A 21,528-nucleotide genomic window follows, 5' to 3' on the forward strand; every position below is an offset into this window, starting at 1 on the left:
GTCTTTCATAGCTTTGCGTTAAAACTGGTTTTATTGTGTCTCCTCCTAGATGACGTGTCTGGTTGAATGCAGCATCGTTAGATGGCAGCGGTAGTAAGCTTGCTGCACGACCAGTCTGTTTTTATTTCCCGCCCATGCGCTGATTCAGAGGAGGATCTCCTCCCTATACGTTCATTTACTTGCTTTAAAATGCTGCTTCTTTCTCTGGCCGCTAGCGCGCTGTTGTCTATGTGCGTTAAACAGCAGTAAAGGAGGAATGGATTGACTTTCCTCCACACAAACAATCTCGCATCCTTCTCACAGTTTTCTAGCAGCACATGAGCGCGCGTGGTTTAAAACTCGATCAATCGAAGTTTTCTTATAGCTGTGAACTTAAAAATTATCGAATCTTCCTCGAATTTCAAGGCATATATTTCATTTGGTATTTACTTTCAAAAGAAGAAAAATGTGAGGAGGATGTTCCTCCCTTCCCTCCCCCGAGGAACCGCCACTGATTGTCCCATTTTTGAGCCTTGAAAACCTATCCCAACTTTTTTTTCAATAAATAGACTTTTGTCCCGATTTTTGGCGTAAGTTTGCAAGTTCTAAACTTTTTACAAGTGTGCCCATAAATTTTACCTATAATACCGTAGGCTACTTGCAAACTTTCGACATGGAAGTATTGTTCTATGCTAAAGATTGTATCTATTAATGATAGCAATTTTTAGGTTAGTACAACATGTTTTGTTTATTGATAGAATGATAATATTTGAGATTTTTTTTACAGTTTTTTTGTTCACTTGCCAAGTTTAGCTAGGGTTTTAATCAATTTAATACGTGAACATTAGAACTGTGTTTTACTACTTATAACAATGCCAAAGAGGCAATGTAAATTTACAGAAAAGCTTGAAAAGAAATTCCTTTGTTTTAGAGCTACAGCAAATAACTATTCACCTGAATATATGGATAATAACTGCAACGATTTTTATTCATATTTGCTTGAAAACCCTGAGTTACTGAATGCAATAGCAACTTCTGTTAAGTATTCTTGGAGTAAAGAAAGTAAATAATCCTCTTTAGGAGCCTAATTTCTGACTTCAACTAAATATTAATGAATTTGAAAGTGCATTTAATTTTTTCTTATTGTTACAAACTATTTTTCTAAGAAGTATAATTTGAGATGATTAACATTTCTTACTTATTTTAGAGTCATTTTCGTTTAATTTTGACATGTGTATCCATCTTACGATTAAATTTAAACCAAATAAATACAGGATTTTTAGAAAAATATGCTGTCCCACTTTTTCCCTGAAGTCCCACTTTCACTAGCTAGCTATATTTATCAGATGGTCCAGGGTATTCAGAAGGATAGTGTCCTTTCAGTCATTGATGCAAGGGTTACCAGTGTTACATGTCATCCTCTTTCATATTACATTAGCCTACTTGTCTTTTAAACCAGTTTATGTATTTCGAAAACACTTCCTCACAGTGCTAGTAATGATTGTCTGTTCCCCATAACATTTCTTCACACCTGTGTTCCCCATAACATTTCTTCACACGATCTTAAATTTAAACAAGCACAAATGAGCTCTCCATTCACAAACTCTTACCAGTTATCGCTCATCTGCTGCTTCAAATGAGTGTTAGTCAGTAGCGGACGGTGGGTTTGAAAGTTGAGGAGGCCAAGACGTGAATGATGAGAATATAAAATATAAGACCTGTGATGTACCTCACTACCAAGTGCAGAATTTATAGGTTGTAAGAAATTAAAATTAGGTTTTCCAGTTTATGTTTTAGGATTTTAAATTTTATGTTTAGGAATTTATATGATTTTACAGCAAAAAAATAAAAATAAACAACATACTGTTAATATATTACAGCGGCTTGGTAAAGATTACCTCTCTTCAGAACATTTTAAGTCTTAACCTACGAATTAGGTCTTTTAGGTCATATTGAATTTAAGAATGTTACTCTTTGCTATATAAAACGAATAAAAAAAGCAATATTTCGAGAGTAATGAGATAGCAACAAAATTGATTCGAACCCAAGAATCCGGGGCTTGTTTATTACTATTACTTAGTCTAATTTTACAGCAAATTAACTGGACGTTCCTCTTTCTTCGCAAACCGATCAAATAGGTCACAACATACTGAAAAACTGCTACTAGAAGAAGCTAGAGACAAATCTGCATTTGTTTCTAAACTCTCGATATATTTAAAATACTGTATAAGTAAATACATCTCGTAACACAAAAGAATAAAATAACAAGAACACCCGCAAACAAGAGGAAATCTAACAACATAAATGAAAACTTTTACGCAGGGAGAGAAAACTAACAACATGTGACTCAAGTTTCTAAAACCAAGAAGAGACAAAGAGAGAGAGCTTCCCAATACAGCCGAAACCGGCCGTGACTATAAGCAGTACAGTTGTCAGCGCTGGGTAGGACGTCTCCAAATCGGCTCCCCTCGCGCGTTCTAGTCAAGTTTAAACACTCTTCTAACCAGCTATCTTATTGGTTGAACTGCTGTTGTCATGGTTACCGGGGAGTAGCGTCATGTAGCCGATTCTTCTCTCCCGCTCTCACATAGACACTGCAGGCTGCTAGATGTCGACTATACTGGACTATACAGATTATAGCTATCTGTTATTTTTCAGTACGATATTTGTACTATCTACAGTATAGCGAGCAGGCATCACCAACTGAATGTGGTCGACTTTACGTAACTTACATCTTAGTCGTAGTGAATAGTAAAATTAATATAAAAGGAAAAATGTTCGTCATTTGCTGTAACTTGTCTGTGATCTTAATTCAGCTGAAATTATTACTGCCATATTGTTTTCTGGTAAAATATTAGGGGAGACACTGCCTCCCTTGCCTCCCCTGAAAATCCACCGCTGGTGTTAGTGTCATTCTCCATTTTGATTCACTTTTACTACTAGGAATCAGCTGAATAGGAGTGAAAGTTACAGGTTATGGGCAGAAATGTTTTAACTGTTCATATACTGAACAGAGCTGATACACTGATCTGTGAACAAATTATGAAGTACAGTAAACCTAGAGTAGAGAAAGCTGAGATGGGGAAGGTATGCTACTGTCCAACCTGAAAACTTCCACCCTATAGATTTCCTCATTTTCCACAGATGACGATTATATTAATTAATTGATTGAATGAATGAAAAAGCTGAAATTAACGAATAAATTAATCAAACTAAATTTATTTACAGATTTTCATTGTAAAATATTAGCAAAATTCTATCTCCTGTAATTTAATTGAATCTATTTTTAAACGAATCTACACAGCATTGTACTTTAATTACATAAACAATGTGTGAATCATTGCAATGGCCTTCGTGAATTACATTGCTAGACCTAATCACTGAAGAGTAAACAAGATTGAAAACAATGTGTAGCGTTTGGAACAAGAGTGGAATATATTCATGTTTTAAGTAATGTTTACAGCTGTTATGTCTTTGGTAACATACACACTGTGCAGCTGTCATTTCTCTTTAGAATTATAACATGTCAGTATTTTACAATTTATAAATTAATATCTTTATTTATTTTTATATTAAATGTTAAGCCATTTCGTAATTTCAATTAAGAAACACGTCAAACGAATTATCTTTACTCCAAAAACGGATGTTCTCTGGACCAAATTATCGTATTTTATAATTGTTTGAATGCAACAGAAGCCAGAAATCTTGCTAAAGCTGTTGTTGCTAAAACACTACGAAATGGCGTTCCTGTGCTTATCAATTACCATTTTTATGAATGTCCTTCAGTTATCAAAGTTTAAATGTAATTATTATTATCACTGCTGTTGATGTGGTTTGTAATGATCGTTGTCCATAACAAATGCAGTCCATATTTTTATGAATATCCTTCTGTTATCAAACTTTAAATGCAGTCATTATCATTCTTGTTGATGTGGTTTGTAATGATCGTTGTCCTTAGTAGATGCAGTCCATGTACCATATTGATTGTAAGTTTACTTCAATTTCACCATTGTGCAATAGGAACTGTAACTTTCAGATTCATTGTGTCGAATGGTTTTGTGTTGTGCTGTAGTGTTTCAGTTTGAGTCCTGGTTGCATGTATACCATTCATATCTAATGTCCACACCTGTGGAGTAACGGTTAGCGCATCTGGCCGCGAAACAAGGTGGCCTGGGTTCGATTCCTGGTTGAGGCAAGTTATCTGGTTGAGGTTTTTTCCGGGATTTTCCCTCAACCCAATAATATGAGCTTATAATATGAGCAAATGTTGGGTGACTTTTGGTGCTGGACCTCGGACTCATTTCACCAGGATTATCACCTTCATCTCATTCAGACGCTAAATAACCTAAGATGTTGATAAAGCGTCGTAAAATAACCTACTAAAATAAAAAAAAATTCATATCTAATAAAATTTTTATCAGTGTAAATCATCATCTATTCTAAGTAAACATAAATTTTGTCTTTCTAAGAATGTTACTCGTGTCCATAAAAGCATAAATACATAACATTATTGTTACTATTATATTTCTAGTCAAGTGGAAACATGTAGTCACAAAGATTAGGATCCCCTAGCCATATGGTCAGCACAGCATGAGGTCATTACTTGAGGCAATGCAAGACAAGAGGGGATTAGGGATGGATGCATATTTCTTATATGTAGGAGATACATTTCCGATCATCTCTTCAGAAATTGAACCTGAAGCCATCTGAGTTAATAACCACAGGCAACCAGGGTGCTAATTAGGATTTCTGATGGGGGGGGGGGGAATAGAATCCTAGATAGAGAATACCATACATAAAATTATTATTATCCTCATTCGATACGGCTCAACTCTTGATCGCACTGAATTGCTTGTTTTGCATCTTGATCATAAATAATAATTATATCCATGAGCAGGCTTAAGACAAGATGTGTAATTCCTAAGTTATTGATTGTTGTCAGCTTACCGGTGACAATAATACATCAATTTTATTGTTTTCTTTGCTTACTTTATAGTTCATAAAGTACATACACTCGTATTAAAATAATTATATTTTGTGAGGGGGGGATAGAAGTTATCCCTGGCAGGGATGTTAATATGAATTTATGAGAGAGGAATAACTTTCCAACAGGGGGAAAAATCCCTCCCATATCCCCCATTTATTTGCACCCAGCAGGCGACAGTGAAAGAAATGTCAAATGTTAACGTAAATACCAAAAATAGTTCATTATTCACCATACAATATATTCATTTAATTAGTTGATATTTATTAATTACATAAGAAATTCAGTGTCACTTCCTCTACGCAGTTAATATTGCTTTCAAATGTTGTGAAAATGTTACGAAATAGATCAGAATATCTTAAATGTATGTAATATTGTTTTAATTGAATAGCAATGAAAAATTTGTACATATCTGTACAGTAAGTTTAATATTATAATATTATAATGTATACTTAATAATAATAATAATAATAATAATAATAATAATAATAATAATAATAATAATAATAATCGTAATGATAATAATTGATATCTAGTAATTGTAATAATAAACGCAAAGAGTGTAATATGTTCAAATTCCTTACAAGAGTGTTGAATTAAATCCAACTGTTTATAAATATAAAGTTACGAAATGTGGCATAAACACACAGAGCAGTCCATACATACAAATCACTCTGCTGCCATATCCCTCTGGTTACTACAAAATGTCGGATTAATGTTGTTGTTGCAGGGAAGTGTAGGATTTGCATTAAAGTGTGAATTGGAGCGATTAGCTTGCTGATGCTGAAATTTAAATGTTTCCGGAAACAGTGTTATGTAATACTGCATGTGTTTTGTTTACAGAATGGCCTCACTCCACTGCATTTGTGTGCACAAGAGGATAAAGTGAACGTTGCATCAATTCTAGTCAAAAACGGAGCTGAAGTTGACTCCACAACTAAGGTAAAAAGCATTAATTTCACATCTTATTGCCCATCTCTTCCATGCTGCTGTCATATTTATATCGTAGCTATTTTGACAAGTTTAGCATTTATTTATAAACGTTCAAATTTAAGCATATTATTCTGTTTTATAAAATTTAGTGAAGATATATGCTTACTATTTGGATTCAACCATTACTTTTTATTTTATTAAAAAATACATGGTACGCCATTTAATGCTTTTTTTTTTTTTGCGTAAAATAAATGCCTATTAATTTATATGTTTAATTTATTTTTACATTAAACTTAAGTCATTTTGGAATTTCGGTTTGAAAACTTTCTATATAACAACTTTACATTGATTAATTATCAGTAAGTACTGGTACTTTTTGTTTGTTTCTATTTGTATTAAACAGATGGGTTGATTTTACAGCACACATACTCACCCTAAAAATCCTCTGGGTCACATTCACTCTGCATGGCGGTGGACTCACAACTGCATTACATATTACACATAACATCGCTTTCTGTGTCATAACCATATCACATTACCATCCCTGTAGTGATACGACCACATACTGGTATTGTGGATACCACACAACACTCTACATACAATATATTGTGATACCATCAATTAACTGTGAAAAAAAAAAATAGTTGTCATAACTTATGCCCCAAGTCTCGTATTAAAAAAGTAACAATTGAAATGCTATTTATCCCATGAGCTGGATTGAACATAATATCAGAATGCCGTTTATACAGGGTGATTCATGAGGAATTACCGCTACTTATGAAGACATTTTGAGCAAAAAATGTCGTGTAAACTTGGGTCCTACTCTCAATATTTTCAGAGTTACACTAGTTTTAAGAGTAAAAGAATATTACATTTAGAGAATGAATATTCAGAAGTATAATTTCTTTAATTGGCTAGTATTCTGAAGCTGAAAGCATGTTGTTAATTCCACAGTTACTTTGTACAGACATTTTTTTGTGCGAGATCGTGCGTATTTGCTTGGTTTCCGCACAAAACCAATCTGCGGAAAGTCTAAAATTCCACATTCAGTATTCCCAACCTAACACACATAACAATTTCCCTCTTCTTACCGCTTAAGTGACATATTGATTTTACTGCTTTAGGATTTTAACATATTATTTTTAGAGACGTTCAATATAGTAATAATTATAAATTGGAAACTTACCACTGCAATTTCACCTAAATTGCATTGTTAATTATTGTTTTTAAATATTTGCAAAAATTAAGTAAACTCTACAACTCCACTAAAGTTACTGCATTCGTGATGCAAGTAACATTAAGGAAGCCGTGAAAAAATCGACAAGATTCCAGACTCATCACAGACTGGGGGAAAAAAAGACAGACGTATATCACGGCCTGCTGGAGTATAGTAAACACAGAAAACATTTTAAAGCAACAATGTTGAAGATAGATACTTTTGTTTTGCAAATTTGCCGTCATTGAACAGAAACCAAGATGGAGATGTCATTGCAACTAATTAGAAATTCCTCTTTCAGGTATGTAATAAACGATCTTCGCACAAAATAATGTACGATACACGAGCGGTATGTTTTCTTTCAATTCTCGGAAATTAAAAAAGCTCAACTACGTTTCGCTTTTTCAAACTTTTCCTCGAACATGAAAACTTCAACATACCACTCTTGTAACGCATATTACTATTTCAATTTTTAACTACAAAATTACATTTTTCTTACACATTAATCATGACAATTGTTACAAATCACATCATTCTTCTAAACTTCTTAAGACTGTAGGCTACATTAGGATGCAAAATTGATCTGTAAAGAATCAAATTGCTAGAAGTCGTATGATCTGTAACAATTGTGATAAGTGCGTAAGAATAATGTAATTTTTAATTAAAAATTAGGAAAAAAAAAATTCTGTACAAAGCAACTATGGAATTAACAAAACATTTTTAGCTTCAGAATACTAGCCAATTAAAGAAAGTATACTTTTGAATAGTTCATTCTCTATGTATTTCCCTAACATTCTTTTACCCTTAAAACTAAATAAAAAGGTTTTTTACAAACAAATTCAAATTAGTGTAACTCTGAAAATATTGAGAATAGGACACATGTTTATATGACAGATTTTTCTCGGAATGTCGCCAGAAATGAGTTCGTAATTGGCGGTAACTCGTGAATCACCCAATATTATTAAATTCTGTAGGTTAACTATGTGCGAAAATCAATATTAATAGTGTGCTTGATTACTTTTATGAATATCTGAAATAACTCCAATGATTTTAGCCATATAATACAACTGTTAATTGTCTTGATTTCGTAAATAGGCTGGATACACACCTCTGCATGTGGCAGCTCACTTCGGACAGCTGAATATGGTGCGATTCTTACTTCAACATGGTGCTAATGTGGACAACAGTACATCAGTTGGTTATACTCCCCTCCACCAAGCAGCTCAACAGGGACACACCCTTGTCATCAGCCTTCTGCTCGAAAACAAAGCCAAACCGAATGCTGTTACCAATGTGAGTTAATGATACAAAGAGAAGGTCACATTCCTATGGTGCTTGCTTAGTAGAAAATAATTAACGTTATTTCATGTCTGGTCGGAATAAACTACAGATCGAATTGTCTGGTGTTATAGAGATCTTATTATTATATTTTAGAGATAGACAAGATCAAATTTATACAGTGTTTACATATAATTATACATTGATCGTTAAAATTATAAAATTTAATGTACAACAGTTGTCTGAACACATATTATTCAATACATTAAAGTTTTATAAATTTTACCGTACCCATTGTTTGATATACATCCATTTTGTTTAAAATTTGATATACATCCATTTTGTTTAAAATTAGTTGAAATTTTTAATTCAGTCACTTGTTACAATATAAATAACTTTCTACCAGTTAGTAATAAAAATTGTTAATTAAATTGATCCATTGAATGGACGGAGACCAACTGACAATTTGAAAAAAAAACGAGATATTTGCACAAATCTGTTGATGGCAGGCTAATTTAACTCTGAAAAAAATCAAGAATGTGATATCTGAATTTTGCTGCTATTTATAAGAAAAAATTCGTTTATTACATAAAATTAATCTATTTATTTTACTTTGAAATATTAATTCAACTGCTGGTCTCTTATCAAAAATCGGTTAGCCTTCTTTGATATTATTTGTGCTATTTTTTGGAATAGTATGAATGTTATAATACTTCTTGCATAAAATGTTTTATTAAAAAAAAAAAAAAAGAGATTTATTTCAATGGCCAATATCTCGAAACGGGTTTTTGGCACTTGGTCTCTTATTGCACAACTCCAGCCAATTTATACCAATCAAATATAGTTGTCATGCGAGAATAATAATAATAATAATAATAATAATAATAATAATAATAATAATTTATTAGAAATATTCCATTATACAATGGTTCTCCTTCAGCCCAGACCAATAATAATAATAATAATAATAATAATAATAATAATAATATTCTTTATTTGCCTAAAATGCATGTCAGTATAATTTGCGCCCAGAGTATTTTGCACATTGTAATTTTGAAACAATTATTTTGGATTTTTTTTTTTTTTGTTCCACATAATATTATGTTACACATCAACATCACAATATGAAGGGAGCATCGATTAACTATCAATTCATTACCGGCTACGATCTCATTAATTATGAAATATTATGGTATAGACCTATACAGTACATTCATTATGATTACAATAAATTTAATGATGCTAAATCAACATTATGAAAGTTTTTTTATTGCCAAAAAATTGGAATAAAATACTCGCAGAACTTACCATGTTCGCTATAATATTAGAGTAAAGCCTAGAATCAAACCATGCACTAAAAAAATTCGCTTTATTTTGTACACCAAAATTTTTCAGTGGCCAAAAAGGATAAAAAAAAGTTCGTAAATTGCGCAAACATATATGACATAATGTGTGAAGTGAATAACTATGTGATTGGATGTAAAGAGTGATAGGTAATGTTCATTATTAATTTAATATTTATGTTTTCTTTTTTATGTAATTTATTATCCATAAATAACATTATCAGTAGCTAAATGTACATAAAATAGCGAACTTATCTTTACAGCAAGGACAAACTGCACTTTCCATAGCCCAAAAGCTTGGCTACATCAGCGTTGTGGAGACCCTGAAGGTGGTAACAGAGACAACCATCACGACTACAACAACGACAACAATTGAAGAGAAGTACCGCGTTGTGGCGCCAGAATCCATGCAAGAGACATTCATGTCTGACTCTGAGGATGAGGGTGGTAAGAAAGCTCAGTGCTTAATGAGACAAGTGCATGGTGTTTTTGTATGGGATTGGTGGGTTGTAATCTTCTAAGCTACAATACACAAAGTTTTGAAAGTGAACTGCAAATGATGTGCCATTTAGATGGGAAATACACATACATTTGGCTGATTCATCCAACATATTATTTTAATGTACCGAAGTACATACGATATTTCCATGCAGATATTCTGCGTCATCATATGATGAAAGAGTAATGGAACGTATGATGACGCAGAATATCTGCATGGAAATATCATACGTACTTCGGTACATTAAAATAATATGTATGATATGTGTAAATCACTTCGTGATTTAAGACGGGCCTTATTCCATCGGATCCCGGCCAACTAGTCACTCATTACGAGTGCACCTCAGCACATGTGTGGACTTCGATCCTAGGTTCATAGATATCTATGACGTAGTGCAGAGGATGGCCACTAGAGGGAACCCAAGAGTTGGAACTTAAAACTGAAATGATTCTGTCCGACGCCGGGGTGGAATCCGGTGTGGCTTAGTGGATAAAGCATCAGCACGTAGAGCTGAAAACCCGGGTTCAAATCCCGGCGCTGGAGAGAATTTTTCTCCGTTCCATTACTCTTTCATCGTATGATGACGCAGAATATCTGCATGGAAATATCATATGCACTTTGGTACATTAAAATACTATATTATCTATAGTGAGCCTTAATGAAAGTATTTTCATGAAATATTTCTACTTTACTGCAGAATATGGCTTAAAGGTTTAGAAACATACTGTGTAGTTTCACAAAATATACTTCGCGCCAATATATATTTATTCACAATTTGAGAGCAGAGGCAAAGCTATAAAAATAAATTTGTAGGTAAACATCATACATAATTCTTAAAAATTTGTGAATTGTAGCTATTGTATACTTAGAATATTGAGGAAAGGTTGACTGCAAATATTCTCTAATTGTATTTCAGTTTTATTTTTTATGATCCCTTTTATGACATTAATAATTTTAACGAAAGAACATGCACGGTAAAGCAGAGGTGTACACCTTTTCAGCATGTGTTTTTGTACTGATTAATGTTTTGAGTTTTGTGAAGTTTTGTTTAATATGTGTGTTACTGACTGCATGCATTACAGAGTTCTGGTCATCTTTCCATGAGAGGCTTTCAAATTTACGCGGCATAGTTGTGAAAGAGAATAATAAGTTATAAAATACGTTTTCTTTTTCTCTCCATAGCATTCTAATGCAATATTAAAAATCATCCATTTTGAATCTTGCGTACACCACTTTTAACACTTGAATATAAATTAATTGATGAACTAGTGGACTTACTTGTGTTAAATATGTAATATTTTTCGGCTTACAGCTGTTTCAGTGCATCACGCACCATCATCAGAGCCTACTAGATCGCAGCGTCATCTCGAACTTCTCTGCCTGTTAGGAGAGTGTGTTTTATTGTTGGAATGTGTTGGATTATATAGTCTAATAGTGTGTGTGTACTGAAATTGATCTGTGTGTTGAGGATTTGATCGGGTTGTGTTTTAGTGTGTTTGTATATTTCATATTTCACAACACAAACACAAGAACACAAGAACACAAGAAATACATCACACTAACATATGAAAACAAAAGCACACATAAGATCGCATCTTCATTCAGAAAACAGAAATACAACATAACATACAGAACAGAAAACACACTACAAAGACATCTCAACACACAAAAAACACAAATAAATACGACCACACAGGTGTATACAAACTCACATGTAATAGTTGCGACAAGTTCTACATAGGACAGACAGGCAGATCATTCCAAACTCGCTACAAAAAACACATTAAAGCTATAACCAGAGGACACAATATATCTACATACGCCGATCACATAACCAATGCCAACCATACATACAATAACATAAATACGGACATGGAAATCCTACACACACAACCCAAGAACCAAAAACTCAACACACTAGAACAATATGAAATATACAAACACACTAAAACACACCCTGATCAAATCCTCAACACACAGATCAATTTCAGTACACACACACTATTCGACTACACAATCCAACACATTCCAACAATAAAACACACCCTCCTAACAGGCAGAGAAGTTCGAGATGACGCCGCGATCTAGTAGGCTCTGATGATGGTGCGTGAAGCACTGAAACAGCTGTAAGCCGAAAAATATTACATATTTAACATGAGTAAGTCCATTAGTTCATCAATTAATTTATTAAAAATCAATCAATTGAAATATTTTTACAACTTTTCAGCAATTAGCAACATTTTTTAATTTAATTTATTAATAAAATTAGCTTTCAGGTTCAGAGACAAATAATATTAAAATTATTGTATTGATTAATTTGAAAGGAAATCTTCAATTATTTATACTTAACATTAATACTCCAACGTTACTGTGCGGAATTTTAACAGTTGTATAATTTAAAGTCAATTTCTTTCATACATTTCTACAGATTTTTACACATTTGTATTCAGTAAACACTAATTCCATTGAGAATCATTATATATCAAGACCATACAAAATTGCGAATGAATTTTTAGTTTAGAAATACTCCTAACTTGTTTGATACTGATACTGTTTTTTTTTTTAAATGGCTGATATCATACAAAACACTATTTTTTGTTAAAATGAGAGCAAAAAGTTTTAGAATAATATCAAGAAAGGAGAGAAAAATTACCATGTTATCCAAGTTTTTTTTTAAATGGCTGATATCATACAAAACACTATTTTTTGTTAAAATGAGAGCAAAAAGTTTTAGAATAATATCAAGAAAGGAGAGAAAAATTACCATGTTATCCAAGTGATTTTCAGAGATAAATTTGATAGTTTTCTGTGGTCATTTCTGTTATCCAATTTCATATTACTTACTACCGTACTTTCAGTTATTAATATTTATGTTATTTGAATAACTTGGGATTCGGGTACTTTGTCTTTTTTGTGTTATAGGAAGAAGTTCTCCTAACAATATTAGACAGTTAAAATAAGACTTTCATACTTTACCCTTAAATCTTTATTTGTTCCTTACAATGAAAGATTTCTTTTTGTTCGTATATTTCTAACAAAGTATGTGTATGGCACTAACATTTTTTGTGGGTTGGTCGTAATTAACAGTATATTAAATTTATTTCTATGAACTTTTAAGCCAATAACGAAGATATATTTTCAAATTCTTCCTTCAGTTTTAATTCGTTTAATATGGCTTTTTAGCTCTTACCTAGTTGAGATTCATGTAATGTGTCACAAAAATTGATCCGTTAAAAAGTCGTATTATAGGTAATGAAGTTTGTTTGTGAGTTGAATGACAATTGAGAAGGGTTGCCCCAAAAAGTAAAGAACTTTACTGTCGTTATTTGATTTAAAAAAAATAGGCTGCAACATTGTCTATATGTTTGGTTTGCGATACAATTTGTACGACTAACACTATTTTTTTTTTAAGTTAAATTATTCTTTTTAAATATTCCATATACAGTCGAACCCCTCTTTTACACTTCTCACAGGACTCTGAAAAAAAAAAAAAAAAATGTTGTAAATTGAGCGAAAGTGTAAATTACATGAAATGGTTTATGCATACTAAGAACATTAAGGATACAGTTTTCATTAAGTACATAGATTGCTTGGAACTTTCATAACACACAAAAATATTACAGTTATTAAATATTTAATTTAGAAAAGGTAAATTATCATTTCATTATTTTAATCACTTTAAAATGTAAAAATATAAGGCCTGCACACGCATTCCAAAATGAAACACGACACTAGTTCTTTCTAAAAAAGAAGTCATATTTTTTTACTGTGTACATCTCTTATATCTCAAGTTTTCTATTTCTTTTTCTAGTTCATACAGTTTGTCAATAATTAAATCATCTTATTTTGTAGCAGAAAAATACCTCCTCTTAGTCTCTAATGCTAAAACTATATTTGCTCTTATGAGAAAACCAACACTTACTTACTTATGGGTTTTAGAGACCTCGGAGATTCATTTCCGCCCTCACATAAGCCCGCCATTGGTCCCTATCCTTAGCAAGATTAATCCAGTCCCTACCATCATATCCCACGTCCCTCAAATCTATTTTAATATTATCCTCCCATCTATGTCTCGGCCTCCCCAAAGGTCTTTTTCTCTCCAGCCTCCCAACTAACACACTATATGCACACAACACTGTCACCATCATTATTACCATCTTCAAGAACATCACCTTCATCCATTAACATAACTACCACTAGTATCAGCAGTATTATCCTGGAGAAGGGGATTGAGAATATTCTCCACAGTTTGTTCCTCACCAGTGATCACTTTATTTATCCTTCATGAGAAAAACACATGTTCACAAAACTCTTCATTTTTTGAATGTGCATAAATTGTCTGTATTTATATACCAAAATTCACATTGGTAGTCTCAATTTTATGTTCAATTTTTCGCGTGGACGCCATCTTTCTTTCTCAGTTTGGTGGAAATAACAAAGTACAAGAAGTTCGAAATAACCGTACCTCAGTGTAATTGCAGTCGAAAAAATATACGATATTATAATAATTGAAAAATTGAAGGGACCAAGAAAAAAATGTTGTAAATGACGGGAAAATTTTAATTGCGGGAATGTAAAAGTGGGATTCGACTTATTGAGTAAAATAGAAACGTTATGAACATAAAAAATGCCATTTAGTATATTTGCGTATTCCTCTTAAATCTAGTCTAACCTAAGTCTAAACAGTAAATAAAAATAATACATTTCTCGGTTAAAATGTTGTAAAGCAAAAATGTTCGTGTTGTTGTAATGTTAAGAAATACCGAAGTAACAAAATGATTATTGAACGATTTTTCACTAACAGAAAAATTTTATGACTTCACTTGACATTTCATCCTACTAATTAAAAGCAGACGAGAATACCAATTATTAACATACAGTTAGAATGGTGAAAAGGTTACTAACTAATTAATTTAATGAATTTTGTTGATGTATTGTGTCAAATAATGCCTTCCTTAAGTGGATGTGTCTGTTTTATTCTGGTGCATGTGTCTGTTGAGTGACGTGAATTCAAATAAAAATCTTACAACGAAATGGTAAGAATGGAATATGAACCGCATGTTGTTTTAATAAAAATCATACACAGTTTAATATCAAATTCATATGCTTTCATCTGTAATAATGTACCTTTATTTCGTGAAGATAATGTACAAGTCGAAGTGCATTATAAAATTATTTACATGTATGGTTATACATGACTTTTTCTTCTTTCTATTAAATTTATAAGGAGTTTAAATTTCTCTATAAAAGTACTATACGTTATTAGATTTATGTGACATTGCTCTACTGATTTGAACATTTGTGAACATCAATATGTGACCATCTTGAAATCATGATGCTTAACAGATATATGTATCAAGTCTCCAATTTACGGTTTGTGTGTTTAAAATTAATAAAATGGATTACATTCAACTAGTTTTGTGATGTAAAATATACTGGTCAGATAGACATGGAATGGACACTTATTACACTTGTCTTTTTCTTCCAGCAGTTTTGCAAATTACACGAAAGGATGCATGTGTCATGTTATATAGTGGCAATGTGTAGTCTTAGTTTTTCTGTCATTTTGCAACATCACTGTCTCTAACCTGCATGTCATAAATAGAACATATTTTAGAAATCGTCACAATGGTCTTCAATAAATGTACAATATGTGTTTATACACTATCAAAACAATGAAGCATGACTTATAAATATATAAGCAATTAGTGAAATAGGGTTCCTTTTCCAATGTATACAATCTGAAGAATTATAAATTATTGCATTTTCATAATTAACAGGTAATATAGAACTTTGGAAGTTGATAAGCAACTTAACAGTAGTTACTGAAAGTAGTTAATTTTTTAACCTTTCGGGTATTCTAAGGCAGTGTTATATTTTCTTGTTACTTCATTTTTACTCTTTTAAGTTACAGAAATACATTAAAGCGGAGTATTTCATTTCGGTAACTATATACAGGGTGTTTCTGAAATATTCTGACAAGCCTTGGGGGCATGTTCCTCACATCAAAACGAGAAAAAAAGTTCATGTAAACATATGTCCGAAAATCTTAAATTTTTTTTAGTTATTAATGAAAGAATGTAATGAAACATCTCTTAGATATTTTCAGCTTGGTAGCAAGTGTTTCAACTTTAATCAATTCAGAAACTCATAACAAATGTTCAAATGACAAATGACTGTAGTAAACGAGTCTCCTTGGCAACACATAGCCATCTAGGATATAACGGGTGCATCAGCAGATATATCAATAACATCATTTTTATCTAACAAAATGAATATTATTATCAGTTACAAACTTAAGTTAAGTTGTTGGATTGTACCTCGAAACACGTTGAACATAAACTTCCATTGTTATGAGTTTCTGAATTGATTAAAGTTGCAACACTTGCTACCAAGCTGACAATATCTAACAGATGTTTCATTATCTTCTTTCATTAATAACTAAAAAACTAAGGATTTTCGGACATACGTTTATATGAACTTTTTTTCTTGTTTTGTTGTGAGGAACATGCGCCCAAGATTTGTCGAAGTATTTCTGAAACACCCTGTATATGAGAACTTTTAACATAAATAAAATTATCCATCATTTTACAGCAACTTAAAATTATCATTATTTAATTTCGCTTTACTACTATTCATTATTCTACCGGGTACAAATATTTTTTTTTAACATAATACCATTTTTGTAAGTTATATTTCTAATTTCACAACTGTGTTAACTGTCCACTTGTATTTAAATTCTGAAAAAATAGTTTCAGCATAAATGCAGTTAATATATCTGTAAGTTTAAAATGAAGTCTTTGAAACTACGATAAGATGATGGAGATAAAATTAAAACTAATTCTATTACTATTCAACTACCAGTACATATTGTAATCAGGCATAGGACATTTCCAATTAGTTTATGACCTCAGAATGTTGATATATTATTCGACAAGAAAGGCATTTACAATACCGATAACCATTTTGTGTTTATTCATGTAACAAATCGAAAATAAGAACGAACTTCTAACCATTTCTTCATCTAACATTTTGCTTCTTGATGGTGATGGATATTGTCCTTAAAAATAGGTTGCTACATTGGAAAATGACCCAAGAAAGAACCATTGCACGAAGCTGTTTAGTGTGCAGAGTTGAAAATCTGTACAATGGGAAAAGTCACAAGCTTAATATTGCCATGTGGTCTGCTACAATATGCTTGGGTTGAGAATGGAATTGTTGCTTGATACCACCATGACTAGATACTTACATCCTTCAAACTAATATGATCAAGTTCCAGAAATATGTACATGTTGGTGAAAGGCTTTCATAAGTGTATATATAAAGCTGTTTTCAGTGTTTAAGTCTATTTTGTATATAGTAACATGTATTTTTTAAAATTATGTTTTGGTCATTTAAATTATAAAATAATGCAGTGTTCATTTTCATTTCACATGTTTGTTATAAAATTTTCCAGGACAGTTGGTGTTGATATATTTTTTTAAATTTGTGTTTTGGACCTTTAAGGGGAGAGGATGGTATTTTTTGGTGAAAAATGAGTATATTTTCAAAAAAAAAAAAAATCTTTAAAATACTTTTAATACAGATGTTGAGACGCCATTTTTAAACTTCCTGCGTTATGGATTTTTAAATCACTCGCCCCCTTCTGGTAAATTGAATTTAAAAAAAAAAATTAATTTTCTTTAAAATACCCTTTGACATGTGTGGAATGCATTGCATAATATTTCGTGGGTATTTGTGCCCTTATCGGATGTTGAGACGCCATTTTTAAACTTCCTGAGCTATGGATTTTTAAATCACTCGCTCCCTTTTATCGGTTTATGGTAACGTCATTTCTTTGCTACATTGCCCGACAAAAATGGATATAATTTCTGAACTATTAAAGATACATGCATGAAATTTATAACACACATTCTTTGGACTATTAGGAAACTTTTCTCTGTAACAGAATTTTGTTAATTGATTTCCTTTTAAAACTACGTCCGTTTGTTTGCAAGAAAGAAATTCAGAAAAGTGTTATTAAATTTTAATTATTTATTTTACAAACGAAGGGACTAATATAAAAATTCTGTTATGGGCAGTTTGTAGAGCATGCTTTTGCAAGTACATTGCAAAAAACTGGATAAATCTACACTTAAAATGGTTTAGATATATTGGTTTTAGTAAAATCCTGCATTGGGTATATTTTTTTTCAAATCTGGGCCCCCAAATAATTTTTTTGAAAATATTTATTTTTGGTTGAGTTGCTACAGCTATGAGCTCTCTACACACAAAAAATTAATATTTTACACCAAATAGGAAAAAAGTTTTAAAAAATACCATCCTCTCACCTTAAAGTAATGCAATGTTTATTTCCATCTGACTTTGTATTGGTTAATTTTCCTGTTATGACACTCAGGACAGTAAAACCATTATGCCATACAATATTAGTATAAGAATTAAAGACTTCAGTGATGTCTTTAAATAGAAGAATTTGGAAAATTTTAAATGAATTATGTTAGATGGGAAGATGCTGTGAAAATTTTTTTCTGGCTCATACTGATTATAACTTGTTTAATAGTTTGAATATATTCTTATTTTGCAACTTACATTGTAGACAAGTTAAAATTTTGTTAGTTCATATTTTTCTCTTAACATTCAAAATTATTAATTTTTTATTACAGCATATGATTTAAATATCATGAGTACATGTTTCTTGATCAGTTAGTAGTGTAACATGGCAACCAGTGAATCTTAACAACTCAAAAAAATATTTCATATGTATTTGATCATGATTTTGTTTCTAGTCATGGAGCTTTGCATGTATTTTAACTCAGTATTCCCAAAAGTTTCAGAAACAGTGTTGGGACATTGAGGTGGTTTGTATTTATTTATATATTAGATTGCTGTATTAATATTGTGGTTTGCAAACTCAAGCCTGATTGCAGTTCACGCAAGCTACTCAAGTTGTTATTTTATAAATTTTTGGAAATTATAATTAATCACAAAGAATGCATAGGCTACGTCATGATCTTCCAATTATTATGCCAATTTTTATTTTAGACTATTCCAATTTGCTTAAATTTTCGTTACACATAAAATATAACCTATGTTGAGAGTAAAACAAATGACAAATGTGAAAGTTTCGAAGATGCAATGAAGTTATTTTATTACTGAGAAAGATATAATGTGATAATATATACAACAAATACCATATCAGTATATTCTATTTACTCCCAGAATAGAATATGTAATGCATTAATTTATTGATGCCCACTATTGCTTTCAAGACTGATATGAAAATTACTTTTTTTTCTGTATATGAAGTCAGAATTGCCACGAAAAATACTTAATTTGTTTATTCAAGAACTACGTACAGTAGAACTTGGTTATAGCAACCTCGTTTTATGCGACACCTAGCCTATAACGTCAAATATTCTGTGGTCCCAACTAATTCCCCATATGACATATGCTTTCCTACCTTGCTTAATACGACAAACGCATATGTGTCTACCTCGCGTATAATGTCATTTTCAACTCCAGTTTGGAATAAGATTTTCTAAGAACCAAAGTATTTTAAGAAATATTTTGTTGAAATCTGACCCTGACAAATTCTTTACAGTCTCCTTCTGTCATAGACCTCAGGAATGCAGGCGGATTCCTCACCCCATTGTAACCTGCCCGAATTCATGCGGTATTAGATCAGTTTCGACAGGAAGTTTTCACTAAGTGCACGCATTTTTACGCAGTATGGCCACTAAAAGAAGTGAGTGACGCATCAGAAGTCATTAGAATTATGGACATGTTCTACGAAGCTAGGGAAGGGAGCAGTGAAATTGGAACTAAAATTATGAACATAGAACGTAATTTAGTCCTAGAAAGTGTGTATTGAGCAAGTAGAAGACAACAGAGTAAAATGACTGATTATTTCACTTTTAAGTAAAGTAGTTTGGTGAGTACTGAACAAACTGTTTTAATACAGAATACTGTATTTATAATTGTAGGCCTACGTGTATTTTATTATGTTCATTGTAGGCTTAAAAGTCAATACATAAATATAAAATAAGTCTAATTAAGTTTGTTATTTTTCATTTTCCACCTCACTAGACTGATAATGTGAATCTCGGTTACTACGACACTCGTTTATAACAACATAATGTTTAAGGTCCCTTGGATGTCGTTATAACCAAGTTCTACTGTATTGGTAATTTTTCTTGTTTTGACAGTTTGAAATTCTTTGTCCTTCAATAGGATGAATATTTCCTTTCTTTGAAGCCATTGAGAATAGAAATGACAGAAGTGTAGTATCGTTTCTTTAGTACATAATTTGCATAGCACTCAGTTTTACTGTGAAATAGTTATTAATTAAATCGGAAATATAAATTTTAAGACAAGTCTACTCATGCTCTTTTCCTTCAGTGGCACAACAGCTCACATAGGGCCTTGGCCTCTTCAATAGCTTGCCTCTAGATGTCTCTGTTGTCTATTCATGTTAGTGGGTCATTTAATTAAGAACTGAATTACTATTAACTTCTAGATAAAAAGCAAGAGTTAATTTTTATATCATACAAGAAAAAGACAAAAGCAGCATATCTATAGTTATTAACATCAAAAAAATTCATCCAAATCACAGACATCATAACAAAGCAAAACTATTTCACACACAACTACAAATACTACACCCAAACAGAAGGATTACCAATGGGATCACCCATATTTAACTAGCAGAGATATTTTTACACAACATAGAACAAACATACATACTCAACAATGAACACAACAAATATGGAGACAACATAATATACTGGCACAGATACGTAGACGACATACTCATACTATACAAAGGGAACAAAAGACAAATACACAAACTACACCAATACATAAACAAAATACATCCAAAACTTCAATACACACTGGAACTCGAAAACAACAACTCCATAAATTTCCTAGACATAACCATAACAAAAATTGACAACAAACACACCTTCAAAATATACAGAAAACCAACCACCACACACATACACAACACATCTAACCACATCATACAACACAAACATGCTGCATTCAGGACAATGGTACACAGATTAGACAACATACCCATGAGCCAACAACACTACAATGAAGAAGTGAACACAATCAAATACATAGCACAAGAAAATGGTTACAACCCAAACATAATAGACAACATCATAAGGAAGACAAAACAAAAACTCAACAAACACAAAAACACGCAAAACACAACACAAACACAAGAACACAAGAAATACATCACACTAACATATGAAAACAAAACCACACATAAGATTGCATCTTCATT

General features: G+C 31.8%; 1 protein-coding gene across 16 annotated transcripts in view; it reads left to right on the forward strand.

Annotated features, from left to right (window-relative positions):
- Positions 1-21,528, forward strand: part of LOC138702059 (ankyrin-3-like) — a 585,575-nt gene that overhangs the window by 464,053 nt on the left and 99,994 nt on the right. For all 16 annotated transcript variants that reach the window (XR_011332778.1, XR_011332779.1, XR_011332780.1 and 13 more), the window contains exons 14-16: positions 5,807-5,905; positions 8,208-8,405; positions 9,997-10,180. Coding sequence is in view for 11 of the 16 variants with exons in the window: in XM_069829582.1 (XP_069685683.1) it covers positions 5,807-5,905; positions 8,208-8,405; positions 9,997-10,180 (481 nt within the window). In the remaining 5 variants the exon portion in view is untranslated. The remainder of the gene's footprint in view (positions 1-5,806; positions 5,906-8,207; positions 8,406-9,996; positions 10,181-21,528) is intronic.

The sequence above is a fragment of the Periplaneta americana genome, chromosome 6 (genome assembly GCF_040183065.1).
Source record: "Periplaneta americana isolate PAMFEO1 chromosome 6, P.americana_PAMFEO1_priV1, whole genome shotgun sequence".
NCBI lineage: Eukaryota > Metazoa > Arthropoda > Insecta > Blattodea > Blattidae > Periplaneta > Periplaneta americana.